This window comes from Alexandromys fortis, unplaced genomic scaffold (assembly GCF_014885135.2).
Source record: "Alexandromys fortis isolate MF-2015 unplaced genomic scaffold, M_Fortis_MF-2015_v1.1 scaffold_24, whole genome shotgun sequence".
NCBI lineage: Eukaryota > Metazoa > Chordata > Mammalia > Rodentia > Cricetidae > Alexandromys > Alexandromys fortis.
This window is the reverse complement of record NW_026067906.1, coordinates 2,335,224-2,350,175: the sequence shown is the minus strand read 5'-3', so window position 1 is coordinate 2,350,175 and position 14,952 is coordinate 2,335,224. Positions and strand designations below refer to the sequence as shown.

At 38.6% G+C, this 14,952-nt stretch overlaps 1 protein-coding gene across 4 annotated transcripts in view; it reads right to left on the bottom strand.

The window, feature by feature from the left end:
• Positions 1 to 14,952, bottom strand: part of Atp2b1 (ATPase plasma membrane Ca2+ transporting 1) — a 102,080-nt gene that overhangs the window by 15,355 nt on the left and 71,773 nt on the right. For all 4 annotated transcript variants that reach the window (XM_050135441.1, XM_050135438.1, XM_050135439.1 and 1 more), the window contains exons 7-12: positions 14,304 to 14,342; positions 13,420 to 13,581; positions 12,180 to 12,394; positions 9,663 to 9,905; positions 8,195 to 8,436; positions 5,154 to 5,391 (exon numbers count right to left, since the gene is read on the bottom strand). In XM_050135441.1, the coding sequence (XP_049991398.1) occupies positions 5,154 to 5,391; positions 8,195 to 8,436; positions 9,663 to 9,905; positions 12,180 to 12,394; positions 13,420 to 13,581; positions 14,304 to 14,342 (1,139 nt within the window). The remainder of the gene's footprint in view (positions 1 to 5,153; positions 5,392 to 8,194; positions 8,437 to 9,662; positions 9,906 to 12,179; positions 12,395 to 13,419; positions 13,582 to 14,303; positions 14,343 to 14,952) is intronic.

Below are 14,952 nucleotides of genomic sequence, written 5' to 3'. Positions count from 1 at the left end.
AAAAGCTTCTTTCCTGGAAATCATCAGGCGATTCTTATGTGGTAGTTTTTCAATAACTCAGGCTTACTGTCTAAGGGATACCTGAGTAAGACATTTAGTTTCAGATGGCTCACTTATTTCCCTTTCTTCTAACCCAGTGAGTCTCAACCTGAAGGTCAATATCAGATATCCTGCCTATCAGATATTTGTATTACAATTCACAGTAGTAGCAAAGTTGAAGTTATGAAGCAGCAACAAAAATAATTCTGTGGTTGGGGTTGTATAATATTTCCTACAGCAGGTTCTTTTATCTACTTCCCAACCATTTCTGAGCTAATGACTTTAAAATCCACACCCTTCTTCACACTCTGAGAGCTTTATCCCAGGTTCTGTCTACAAAGTGGGCATCACAATTTGGTGTATAGTATGCTTTCTAAACTAACCTGGGAGTCGACTCTAATTCTCTTTTCATTTCCTCCCGATGCTTCCATTAAGGACCAACACGTCATTACAGATACTCTCTCAAACTTCTCCTGAGTCAGGGAGATCCCTAGGGCTTACTGAAACAGCTTTAACTGCAGTCCCTATCTCTCTGTTACTTCTTTAAATGTCTCATCGACTGTATGGTAGAATTCTTTTTACCATAGCAACACACGTTAAAAATACGCACGACTCCTCAGCTGTTACACACAAAGCACAGGGCTTTGTACTGAAGAGAACAGATGGCCTCAGGAGAGGTTTTCTAGATTTACTAAAACTTTCCTCTACTACATATAGACCGACGCGGCAGCGTGTGCTTCTGCTACTGTAGTTGCTTAGAAAATTCTTTTCTGTCCTCTAGTCAGAAAATCCACACAGATCCTACTAGAGCAGAGGCTGCGAATTTAAATGGCTTCGGGGCCACGCAGCCAGCAGCAATGAGGAAAATATGCCAATAATGACACACCCGAGGACAAAAGCTTAATCAAAGTGTTACTCAGAGCTTGTCGGGTTTGTTTTTTTATGGAAGAATGAAGAGAGTCGAATGCTGACACAATTCAAGAGAAAGGAGAAACGCTTTTGTGTGTAATCTCTCAATGTATACCACCTCACATACATGCACATGCAGAGGAGGGAGCTGCCTGCCTGTAACTATTCCAAGTCCAGTTTAAACGTCCCTTCATTGCAGCTACCTACCTAAACAAACTCGGCCTTCATCTTACCATTAAATATCGCTATTAGTGGCTACCCCATCATATTACAGATACTTGTTTTTTCATGTCCTCAGCAAGTCTGTTTCTAAGGCAGGAGCTTTACTTTATCTTAAAATCACCAAAGCAATTTCTTTCATTAATTTACACATTTAAGTACCTGGTAAATAAACAGAGCTTAGTATTTACTGTGCTTCTGAATTAAATGCTTCTGGAGAAACAGTTACCACAGGGATGCTTTTCAAGGGTGGCACAAATAGCACAGTATCTGATAGTCTTGGAACACATAAATAATTATGAACAGCTTAAATATGTATCTAAGTTTACAGGTTTATATTGTTATTTTTTTTTTGTCATGCTGCCAACTCTTAGTTATCTGCATCACTGGAGGGGAGTCATTTCCACACTCACTGTAGCTAATGTTTACTGGGTGCCAGGTACCATATGAGGTCCAGTGATGCTTAGGTGATTGATTTTTTGTCAAGACCTGATCTATAAAATACTGGTCAGTTGTCTATATAATGTACCTCCCGATATCTCATACAAGCTCAAGACACATCTTAGCTCAAACATCTAAGCAAAATCTCTGACTGGAAACTTATCTACGATCATTTAGACAGTACAGAGATTGTGACTGATTTAAAACTGTGTCGGAGTATTATTTATGAAGGGCAGATTGGATGTTGGTTACCATGGCTTAGTTTAAAAGGTAGGGGAATTGCGAGGAGTAGACCAGTCAGTATTTAATTACAATGAGCTAAGAAGAATAGCTTTTCTAAAGTTCTAGGTACGTAAATGTAGGCACAAACAGCAGGTAAATGTCGGTCTGGCACCACAGGCTGCGAGGTGGGCATAATGGGGGATGAGTAGCAGTGACTATGGAGCTATCATGATTGACTGCCATGACATCTGCATAACTCTCAGTAAGCAAAGTCAGAACCATTAGATCACACTTTAAATTGGGATGATCCAGGAATTATATCTTAAGTAGGTTGATTAATAATGATAAATTAGTATTTGTTTTCTGCCTATTACACAGAAAGCATTTCTAACTTGCACCTTAAAAACTGCCTCCATTTTTACAAGCAGGGTATTAAAGCAAGGTGACATGTCTTGTACAAGTTCCCAGGTAGCTACAGGAAACCTGATTTGTTCTGTAGCTTCCATCAGGACTCATGATTCAGAACTGCACCAGTCAGACATCAGGGAAGCTGGTTCAAACTTCCTCACTGCATCTGCCCCACACACCCATCTTATTTCATGAAGAAAGGCTGATTAGTATATTTTAAAGAAGAAAGCTCTCCCTCAGCTAAAATGCCAGAATATAAAGGACTCAAGAGAACTTGAGTTTCTCTAATAGACAGTAGTTACAGCTATCCTGAGTATTCTACTAGATAAGATTTAAGCTGCAAGTCAATGCAGAGAACTCTGAATGGTTTTCCTATCAGCAAAGACTGACAATCATCATTGACCTGGATGCCAGATAAGCCTGTGAAACTGCAAAACCCCAAACTGAATTTATCTTGATCTCTCAAGCTACTGTGTTGTTTTACTCTACGACATGGAAATATCCTCTACCATCCATCAAGTTAAGCAAGGTAGAGACTGGCTCCTCCTGCTTTGTAAGGTTTCTAATCAGCTCTCAGCTCCTACCAGTTTCTCTGACTGTATTTTCCCCAGGATCTCTCTTTTTGTCTCATAAACAATTTCTCCAGCCTGTACTATTTTGTGGCTTATAGGTCCAAATGCCTACTTGGCACACACAGGACATCTCATACACTTCCACAGGGTCAAAACCCAGAATACGCAAACCTAACATATTCATTCATCCTTACTAGTCTACCTAATCAAGCCATCTTTCATTTTACATTCCCTGACAAAACTGCAGTTCAAATATTGCTGGAGACTGGTGTAAAAATTTCACTGGGTGTTCTGCTTCTATTTCTCTCTCTCTAGTCTTAAAAATGGTATTTTAGCATACAAAGAATGATACAATACTGGCATTGTAGAAAATCTCAGAGGCCTTACGGTCTAGTTAAGCCATGGATAATCTCATCTCCTGCTTCTTTATTTTCATCAGCACACTGGCTTCCTTTCCATTTTCATACAGCTCAGTACAGTTTTCTCCCCTGCACTGTTTGCTGTCTGTCTTTCTGTCTGTCTGTCTGTGTAATGGCAGTTCTTGGTTGTCAATCTGACTACCTCTGAATGAATTAAAGCCCAAGCAGCTGGGTCACAGTGAGGGATATTTTCTTAACTGAATCATTCAAAGTGGGAAAACCCTCTTTTCAGGTGAGGAGATCTACCTCTAATCGGCCACACCTTCTGCTGGCAGTCTACCTAAAGAACATGGAAGAAGGAAGCTTGTTCCCATTGCCTGCTTGCTCCCCCTCTCACCAGCAAGTCCATTCCTTGATTGGCATTAGAGCCTACTTCAGGATGCTGGTGTGCACTGACTCCTAGCCCCGTGAACTGAACAACTACTACTATACCATTCTACTGGTAGACAGTCATTGTTGGACTAGCTGGACCACAGCCTGCATGTAAGCAGTCTAATGAATGTCCTTTCTATATACATATAGATTCATTCTGTAAGTTTTGTTCCCCTAGAGAACTCTGACTAATACAGCCTGGAATGTTCTTGTGGCTATTTATATGCCTGGCTCTTAGTGACCCAACATATTTCATTTCAGCTCAAATTCTTAATATAGTCTTCCTCAATTACCTTATTTTATTACCCCATGCAGATCCTTTACAACCCTGATGCTCTCACAAGAGGCCTATTTAATGTTAAACTTCCATTTTCATCCTCATAGCTGTCCCCTTCCCCATGTAAAATATAAGGGTTCTCCACTAAGCCTTTCCTCTCCAGGGGCATACTGTCCAGGCATCCATCTTTGTACTACTGGGGTACTTTCTTCCAGAATATACATTCTTTCATAATTTGCTCACGGAAGTCAGTATTTCCTGTTCTCAGAAGGTTGTCCAGTATTAACGGTTGGATAATATTGAACCAAAGTATTTTTTGCTTTGTTCCTTCTTTGCTTAGATGTACTATGTTCCCAAGGCTCTCTGCCCTACCTTCTTTAGCTCATATCCCCTGAGACTCAAGACAATTAATCAACCTTTAAGTCTTATTTAAACCCTGTAGTGGGAAATACAGTTTAATGGTTTTTTAAACTTTTGTTTTAGAGTTAGAGCTGGGATTTGAATATACTGTCTATTGTCCATAGACCATATATCTCAATATTTTCCTCTGTCAAATCAGAGTAATTAATAATATAACCACCTGGTAAGCACTAAATGAAGTTATATGTGAACGTCGCAGAAAAAACAATAAAAAAGATGCTACTGCTTTAGATTAGGCTGATAACCCCTTGGTCTCCAATTATACAATATGCTCTGTATATACCTGGCAACGTACTAACATCAAATACTATATCCACTATCACCCAAAATACTGACTTCTTTGAAGCCAGGTATCAGATATCTAAACTCTTTCTGACTTTAGTATATAGAACAGTGTCTCTGGAATACACTTCAAAACCAAAAGTCAGTAAGCACACAAAAATTTCAATTAATTTAAATGGCAAAATCTAGTGTTCCTTACTATCAGATGTGGCAGATGTTTAAATTTAAATAAAGTCAAAAATTCTGTTTTCCAGTTGTATTTGTCACACCTCAAGAACACGGTAGATACACACAGCCAGCATTACAGGCATTTCTGCCTTCACCGAGAGGTCCCAGTCCACAGAATAAAACCTAACTGTGCTAGGTTATGGTGCTATAACCATACAGGATACCGCGGCAGCTGTCTCACTGATAGCAGCAGGGTACTGTATGCTATTTTATTATTGCTACATTATGGTTCACAGAGTAAAGATCACGGAACATCAGGGGTGGTACTGGAAGACTGGTTATGGCTAATGCTTAGATCTACTATAGCACAGGATCCCACACATGTAGAAGAGAAGAGTTCACCACCTCAGGCCTCACGGGATCTTCAATCCCCACAACAGCAATGCAAGTAAGGCCAGTGACGACATCATTCTCATTATCCCATTCTGGTTCTGGTTCTCCAGCTGGAAAATCTCTGAACGCAAGGCATATGGTTCTCAGGCCTTCTGATGCCATTGGCTCAATCACAGTTTTTACAATATCATCACGGTCCCTGGGCCGGAATACTTTTGCCTCACCGTTAGCACTCAAGATTTTGAAACACCTAAAAGGGAACAATGGATGCAAACATCAATAATTAACAAAAGTAAGAGGTGATATCATTTAAGAGAACTGCAAGGGCAAGGGAGCTCATGGGATCTGACATCAGGAAATGAGGGAATCTTACACGGCGCATTTTATAGACTGGTTTACTCTCCCCTTGACTAAATAGTTCTCACCTGTATGGCTCTTATTTATGGTTCTTAACCAGTTACCACGGACTGTCTCTAGATTTTCATTTTTGGGAAATGCTGTTTTAAAAACATTTTCACAAAGATTCTCAAGTGGTTACACAAAATATTTTCTCCTTTTAAATAAACAGGGTAAGTTCAAATTAACCCCTTACCTGTGAGATTATTTCATCACCTATACTGTTTTAACCACAAAAGAAAGAAGAATCTTTTTGTTAAAATATCAAAATAGGCATTTTATGAGAGAAAGATTATATCATACAGTTTAATTTCGAGTGAAATTAACTCCAAGACTCCCCCTAGTACGTAGTGAAGTCACATCTTCTATATTTCTCTTTTTGTGATTCTCTCTCTCTCTCTCTCTCTCTCTCTCTCTCTCTCTCTCTCTCTCGACAAAATTTCTCTGTGTTTGTATAGCTGTCCTGGAACTCGCTCTGTAGACCAGGTGACCTTGAACTCAGAGGTCTGCCTCCTTGAGTGCTGGGATTAAATGTGTGCACCACCACTGCCCAGCCACGGAAGTGTCTTTTAAATCTCCACCATTCTGTTTTCCACCGTTCTGTTTTCTAAGGCTTTCGTCAGTGCTGAAGTGTCTTAACCTTGGTGTGCAAGACTGAATGCTGCCTGTTCACTGCCTGTGCAGTTAGCATTAACATTACTCCAACTGTTTTAGGTAACTTGAAAATTTCATGTGAACACTGGCTTCTTCATCCCCAAAGCATATCACCTCCTAAGTGCCACGTTTCTTTTCTCTCAGTGGTACTGAGGAATGAGTGTTCATTCCTTTGTATCCACGTCCCTTCTTTCCCGAGGCTCTCATCTCCCAGCCTGAGCTCCTAGGTGACAGCAACAGCCGTTTCATCCATCCCCGGCACCAGTCACTCCTTTCATCCTGACCTCGAATCAGTTCCTGATTTAGGAATGGCTTCCAGTCACAGCCTTCTTGTTTCTGTCTTTTAAACGAGGTTTCATTATGTAGCCCATGACTTTCAAATGCTAGGGGATATACATCTAGACACATGCACCACCATATCTAGCGTTCAGACACAGCGCTTCAATGACAAATGCTCTAATGGTATTACCTGGTTTCTAATTCTCACCTAATCATTCTAACACTCAAGTCTTTAAGCAGAATATAAACATAACTGAGTTACTGTGCACTTACTAAAAAACAAGCTCTATGGGAAGAATTTGCTGGCTTGGCTTTGCTTAGCTGCTGGTCGCCATCCCCTTTTCTAATGGAGAATGGAAAGTAAGGAGGAAAAAATTCTGACTCAGATTTCAAAGCTAATTAGTTGCAAGGAAAGAGTCAATGTTTGATTGACTTTGATTAAAAAAAAAAAAAACCCTCTCCTTTGCCATTACCATATCTGTTACCAAGCAAACCAGGTCTACAACAGGTTCCTACCCTGTCACACTGAATGAAATCACATAACTAAGTGTGCTGGAGATGAGAGAAAGATGATTGTAATCTAGGTCTCACAACACCTTCTCACTTCCTGCTTAGCTATACAAGAAGATGTTTTCCAGCATACTGCATCCTGTCCCCTTGAAGTTCTCAATTCATATCCGCACCCATTTTAAATGCAATCTCTCCTCTAAAAGCTCAAAGAAGCCTAGGTTAGATCCAAACAAAAATGGTGGCAAATGCCTATAGTCCCAGTATTTGGGAGATGGGGGCACAGGGGTATAGCCTGAGCTACATGAAATTCTTTATTAAAACAAAAACTAAAACAAAACAGTAAAATAACTTCTATCAACTTACCAAAAGCTGCTTTTAAAAATTTACTTAGCCTCTTAAGGCTATTAAGACTATAATGTGTCAAGTGTACATTAAAATACATTAAATTATAAACCATATACAAGTAAATCAACAATAGAAACGTTCAAAATGCTTTAATAGTAACTCCAATTTTCCAAAATTGCTTTTGTTTTTTGATAGTTCGCTATTAGAATAAAAAAATTTTAATAGCTGTAATAACATAGCTAATAGGAAATTATGTTTCTATATGGAATGTTAGCTTTGAAACTAGGGAACTATAAAGGACAGTAAGAAACAAAGATTACATATAAAATATAAATATAAATTTCCCTTGGATACAAATGGGGACTTTCTATTTATATCAATAGAAAATTGGGTAGTAGTGGTGCATGCCTTTAATCCTAGCACACAGGAGTCAGAGGCAGGAGGATCTGAGTTCAAGGCCAATCTAGTCTACAAAGCTAGTTTCAAGGCAGCCAGGACTACAAAGAGAAACCCTGTCTCAAAAATAAATAAATCCCAAGCCAACCAAACAAAAAAACAAAAGATTTTTCAAGATTATATAAAATATTGGAATCAATATCTATTAAAAAAAAAACCAAAGCAATGAAGTTGACCTTATTTAAACTATCACACTAAATGTAATAGGCTTATTTTCCCTAGAGCAAAATGCTGAGAAATTAGAAGCTACAGAGTTGAGAGGCAGAACACAGCAGGCAGATCTCTGGACACCAGAAAGTATGCAATAGTTGTGATGTTATCAAATGTACGATGCTCACAAAGGAAAGGAACAACCTCACAGTGGGATTTCATGTCCAATAGTCAGATTGTTCATCTAAGCACTTCACACTTACTTTTTCAGCATTATCTCAGATGCACCCTTGCTGAAGATCCGGAAACTTCCATCTGAATTTTTCAAGACTGTACTCATGGACTTCCTAACAGAATTGAAGGTATAGACTTTGTACAGGGCTTCTTCTGGTATTTCATTTCTAACATCTTGATAATCCCGCTTTAAATCCAGGAGAAATCCCAACAAGGCACATTCTGTTTTATTACCCACATGACGAGGTAATCCACCCTCTTTCTCTGGCGGCTGTAAAAGAGTAAGGGTTAGAAGCTTCCCTATTAAACATTTAACTTAAAATGTAAAACAGAATATAGCTTCTGAAACAAAATGATGTAGAAAATATCTTCTGAGAATTTCAAAGAAGGACAGATGTAAGGTAGAAAGGAGTCTGGGGAAGGGTACAGTACAGCCAGTTGCTAATCAAGTGAACTTCTGTCAAGCTTTCCAGCTACAATGGCTTTGGCTTCAGTAGCTATATAAACAGGAGACTTATGACTTATAATTAAATGACATAAGATGTATCTATCTTATAGTTAATTCTTCACACACAATAGGACTTAATCTTAACTCTTATCTCTTTTTGTTTTCATTGAATATCTATATATTAAGTAATTCAAAACAAAACCCTTATTTGTAAGTATAGAAAGTAAAAACTCAGGCTTTTTGCTAGTAAATGGCAAGATTCTCCTAACTTCCTCAGAGACCCATTCATGTTCTCATTAAGCAACTTGTAATATAATTTCTGCCCAAAGATTTAAGAAATTGCTACACAATAAAAAGTGAAACACACGTTATACTTTCTGTTTAAATTTTGAAGCTTGCAAAGTTGAGAATACCTTAATAAAGTTCTCACAGAATCTATGATTACTTTATGAGCCTTTAAAAGGTCTAAAGACAACTTTATGGGTAGGAACTACTGAGAAATAAAACAGTGGAACAAGCCCATATGAAGGACGCCACTGACAGTAGGTTTAAGGATTTCTTTAAATTGACACTGGGTCTTCTATTTTGAGAAAGGCAGGCATGTCTTTTACAAAACGAACGTAGTAACAGTAAATTAGTACTAGTGTGTGGGCTGGGAATAAAATGGGGGCAGGACACTGACTTAACAGACACAGGTCCTTTGTTCTATATTGCCACTGCAAATTAACAATAAACCTGAGACTGTAGCCTGGTGTTCTGACTGTAAAGCATCAAAGTTTCTGAATACCAGAAATTAAAGATAAAAAGATATACAAGTGTGGGCTAGCAGATGGCTTAGGGGTTATGACACTTGTACACGCCCAGAAACGTGAGTTTGACTCCTGGAACACAAGTAAACTTAGAAGGAGAGACCACTTCCACCTCTGACCTCCACAGGTGCCCACACAATACCAGGCACACAGACACAGTAATAATAAAGAAGTAACCGATCATATATTACTCATATCATAAACAATAATCCTCATGCATATAAATTAAAGAAATCTTACCAATATCTTTGACGTATAAGCACAATTCACAGAAATTCCTGTTACTAGATAGGACAAAATATTTGGTGGAATGGCTTCTGGCTCAGGAACCTTTTTATAATGCTTCTCATTTATATAAGCTTGGACGACTGTCATTCTGTTCATTGTCAATGTCCCCGTTTTATCTGAACAAATAGCGGTCGCGTTCCCCATGGTTTCACAGGCATCCAGGTGCCTTACTAGGTTATTATCCTTCATCATTTTCTATAGTGACAAAAACCAAACCAAAGCAAAACCAACAATGTAAAACAGTTAAACTACACAGAAAGACAATCACCTCATTACATCACAATGATAAAATCAATTAATACAAACACAGCTTAAAAATATCAGCTTACAATATTTGACCTACTCAAATAAGCCAAAGAGAACACTACCAACATTTAATGGTTTCAACCATGGTAATGATGCATTACATAATCCAACAGAGATCTCAGCATCTATATTTAGGTGCTACATGCTTGAGATACGCTAGTGAAATGTCTTACTTTCACAACCGTCACCTGTAGGTATAGTAGTAATTAAAGTAATGCAAGACAAAGGACCAAGTCTCATTAAGTACAAAATAAAGACTCCTCAGCAATTTCCAACAACAACATAGCTTTAGTCAGAGAAAATGAAAAATTTGTGATGGTGGTTGCTTCCTCCCCCTTTACAGGCTGAGTTAACATTCAAAGACATGACCAAGTCATTTGCATCCAATCCAAATTCTAGAAATTTTCATCCTTAGGATCAAAGTGCATGTCACTGCTTTCATTTGTAACCAAGGAGGACAGTTTCAAAGATGCCAAGACTTTTCACAATAGCTGAAAAAGATATCTGAATTAAAGTCACACACACACACACACAAGAATTCATTTCCAATGCTTCTCCACCCATAACTAAAACCAAAGGAGAATATAAAAAAAAAACCCCCAGTTTTTGAGTAAGCATAGAAAAGAGAAATGTATACTTTCAAAGTTACTTATGATCTGGATACAAGAAACTGAAAGTATAAAATCTGCAGTAGAGGAAATAGGTTGAATTTTAGGAAACTGACAAGATATAGAAAGACCACAGCACTGTGAAAAAAAAAAAAACAGAAGGTGATCATATTAGGCCCAAACAGACATTTAACACAGCTGAAAGGACTTTAGGCAAAATGGTCTCACTCTTCTATTCAAGGAACACAAATCAGCTTACCTGCATGTTTCTGATCAACTGAAAAATTAACATCATTAATGACTATACAAAATGAACTAATGACAATACTGGTAAAGTGGGTGGTTTGTCAAATCAGTATTTATTCTAATTATTTTAAAGCACCAGAAAAGTACAAATAGATGGTTAAACTGTGTTCTGTAAATATCTTATCATATTATAATTTTTAAACTATATAAATTGTGTTAAATGCCTGAAAAGAAAATAAAGAGTGGGAACCGGCAAGGTGGCTTAGTGGGTGAAAGCTGCTTACAGCCAGGCAGTGGTGGCGCACGACTTTAATCCCAGCATTCGGAAAGCAGAGGTAGGCAGATCTCTGAGTTTGAGGCCAGCTTGGTCTATAAGAGCTAGTTCCAGTACAAGCTCAAAGCTACAGAGAAACCCTGTCTTGAAAAACAAACATCCAACCAAACAAAAAAAGCGGCTTGTTATCGAGCCTAGTGACCTAAGTTGGATCTCAGGGTCCCACACGGCAGAAGGAAAGAATCCACTCCAGCCAGCTGTACTCTTGACTTCCACATGCACACAAATGCACAGACACAGTAAATTAAGAAAAAATTCAAACAGTAAGCAAGACACATTCTTATGACTGGCCATTTGTAAAACATTTGGAATACTGAAGGAAAAATGTAAGCACAGAAGCTGACTGGTTAGATTTTTCCCCATCAGAAATGTTATTAGCCAAATAACTTCATGAATTACAAGAGCAGCATTCTTGTGTTAAGTGTAACCCGTAAAGATGAAATGGAAGAAAAGAGGTAGAAGGAATACTCAGAAACCAGCAGGGTAGGCTGGAGCAGAGGGAGAGGGAGGCGGATGAGCACTGACAGGGACAAGAGCGAGGGCCAGAACGAGCAGGACTTTGCAGCTATAGGAAGGGAGTCAGAGGGTTTACACATACATCTATGTGAACTGTTCTTGGAAATAAAACCCTGCCCACAAGTGGGAAGACTACGCTGTAGGAACAGAAAAGTAGAAACATGTGGCCTCAGGAACTGGTCTCAAGTAAAATGTCCTTGCTCTTGTGCAGTATTCTAACCTGAACATATCCTGGCCTTGATTTTATGGATGGGAAGGTGGGGAGGGTAAGACCCCACCAAGCTGCTGCTCTTCAAGAAGTGAGCAGGTCGCGGCACACAAAAATAGTGAAATCACTACCTGCACTTCTACGGATATGGAAACCTTCCACTTTCCAGACCAGAAAAGGATGTACCGGGTATGCATTTTCTAAACCAGCCAAGGCTTTAAACATCATGTTTACTGACTATTCCCACGAACCTTGACTGAATAAGCCAGTGAGATTGTGACTGCCAATGGAAGGCCTTCGGGCACAGCAACTACTAGAACGGTAACTCCAATAATGAAGAACTTCACAAAGTACTGTATGTAGATTGGTGTACACTCAGCAAGCCACGGTCTCTTCTGGACCCAGAAGGTATCGATCACAAAATATAATACTAGGATGATAACTGTGATGGCAGACATCAGCAGACCTTTAAAGACAGAAAAGCGGCAATTGTTTAAATAGTGCAGACACTACCCACTGCCAACTGTATTAGCACTGTAAGGCTATTTTGTAACATGGTAAGTTATATCTATTTTAATTTTTCTGGGAAACTGTTATCTCCAATTTGTACTTCATTTATCACATCTGACCCCTGTCAGATTTAAGTTTTGCTTCTAGGTATAATCCTGACTCCAGAGACTAAGAGAGGAGCTTCTGTGGTTCCTTGACAACTGTGTCTTGTCTTCGAAAGGCCCAGGTGAAGCAAGAAGCAAATACAAGCGAATACCAACAAATCAGCGTAGGCTAGCGCTTGCAATGCTCAACATTCTGAAAGATACGTGAGGGCCGGTCAACTTAGAGTCTCAAAATTAAGTTAACTACGTTTAAAAGTATACACATAAAAGTATACTACCTGGATCATTTCCTAATTTACTTGTAATCTATCTTCACTGATGCATTAACTCAGAAAAATAAACTTTAACTATATACTACAAAACATTTGCCCTTCTATGTTATTTAGCCTCTTAAAAATGAATATTAAAACATAAAGCAAGTCTAAATATCTGGGTCTAATACCCTAGGAGTAAATGTTTACAAAAATATATTTTTTCATAGCCAGTCAACAGAAGGCTGAGCACAATGTGTGCCAAGAAACTGTCAAAGTTTGATAATTTGTACAAAATCACTTCCCTGATAGTCCCTTTTCATTACTGACCCTAAAAGTTTAAAGACGATTACAAGGCCTTGTAAATTAAGCAAATTCAGGCACTAATTTTAACTTAATCACTGACTGACCAGCTCACTGACAGAAGGGGTAATGGCTCATATGCCATAATCACATTATGAGTGTCTATGGTAATCAAAAAGCCCCATACAAAATAAAAAATATTCTAACTCCAACATCCTTTACACTTGCCAAGTGCCATTTCCAGTCCTCGCTGTGTCGAGAGACCCTCTCAGGTAAGAAAGCACAGATGCACTTCAGAACCAACACCCATTCTCGGGTCATACCTGCTTTGCCAATCTGAACAGCCAGTTTCGTAAGTTTCCCCTGTAAAACGGACTTTTCTTTTTTTGGCAAATTTGCTTTCTTTTTGTCTTTTTCATCGCCATCTCCTCCCTCTTCACTCTTTAAAGGCTGCATTTCCATGGCCGCACCATCCTGGGCTTTTGCTAGGTTCAGAAAAAACACAAGTTTGCTGCATTTAAAGGCATGATTAACATTTTTATTTTTTATTTTTTTTTTACAAAGTTTGTTACAGGAAAAAGGCTGAACATTCAGTGTTCTGTGCGTATGTGTAATGGGAGTACCTACACAGAGAGAATAAGACAACAGTGACATTAACCTGTGGTACTGTTCCAGATTTTAGAATGCCACATTCAGTGATAGGAATGAACCATATACAGTCCTTAAATAAAGAACTAAGAATACTAATTTCTTTTCATGCGATGTTAGGGATTAGGCCATATCCAAAGACTACAGATCCCTCTCATTAACAATACAGAATATTAGATATGATTTCATATATAAAAATATGCATATTTATAGACTTTTAAATACAATTTACACTCTACAGATTCTTAGGCATTTTTGCTACCAACTATACAATTATATTTTCTACCAACTACATAATAACTTTTCAAGTATGTCAGAACACTTGAAACCCTTATATGGAAAGCTACCTAAGCATAGTAGCACAAGTCATAATTAACACCCTCTTGAGACCGTAGAAACAGCATGACTACGGCACTGGCAACAGAGGGCAACCCAAGCTAACATTGCTGATGTTCCCTGCCACATGTACCCTAATTTTGGATAACTATAGTACACAGCAGATCTATTTTTGGAGATAATGAAAACAAGCTAACTGTACTTTTTCTTTTCGTCAATTTACCTTTGTTGCGATTCTCAATAGCTCCATCTTGTTTCTTATCTGTAGGAACAAAATGGGAATTAAAGCTTTCCAAAAGAAATGAATACGGCCATGCTAAATTATGCAGAGGTAGTTCACATTTCTATAAGGGAATTGTTACACAATGGTGTACAAGTATACAAAAAGAAAATACCAGTTTGTTGACTTGTGTCAATCACTTCCTACATCTTACCACGGGAGAATATTCCAAAATAATTTAGGGCATGCATACTGTATTTCTGCACCAGACGTTATTCTTTTGAAAGTTATAAGCCCGAATATGGTACAAGAGATTGACAAGCTAAATACAGACCTAACCCTGAGAAAGCAGAAGAGGAGAGGATAGAGAGGAGGGAGGAAGGAGGGATGCTATAAAAAGAAAACAGGCATACAGGGGAGCCATAGTGGGCATGAGAATGAGAAGACGTCAAAGACAGGGAGGCAAGTTAGTGAAAGCAAATATTAATATGCCAGGATGATTAACCCCCTAACTGAGCTTAGAATCACAGAATACAGAGAGGTCACACGTCTGAGGCAATAATCAAGGAGGGGACAGGCAGGTCTACTGTTTGGAACAGGCAAACCAGCCCGTTTCCTTCCAACGTCACTATCAAGAAGAGCATCTTCAAGC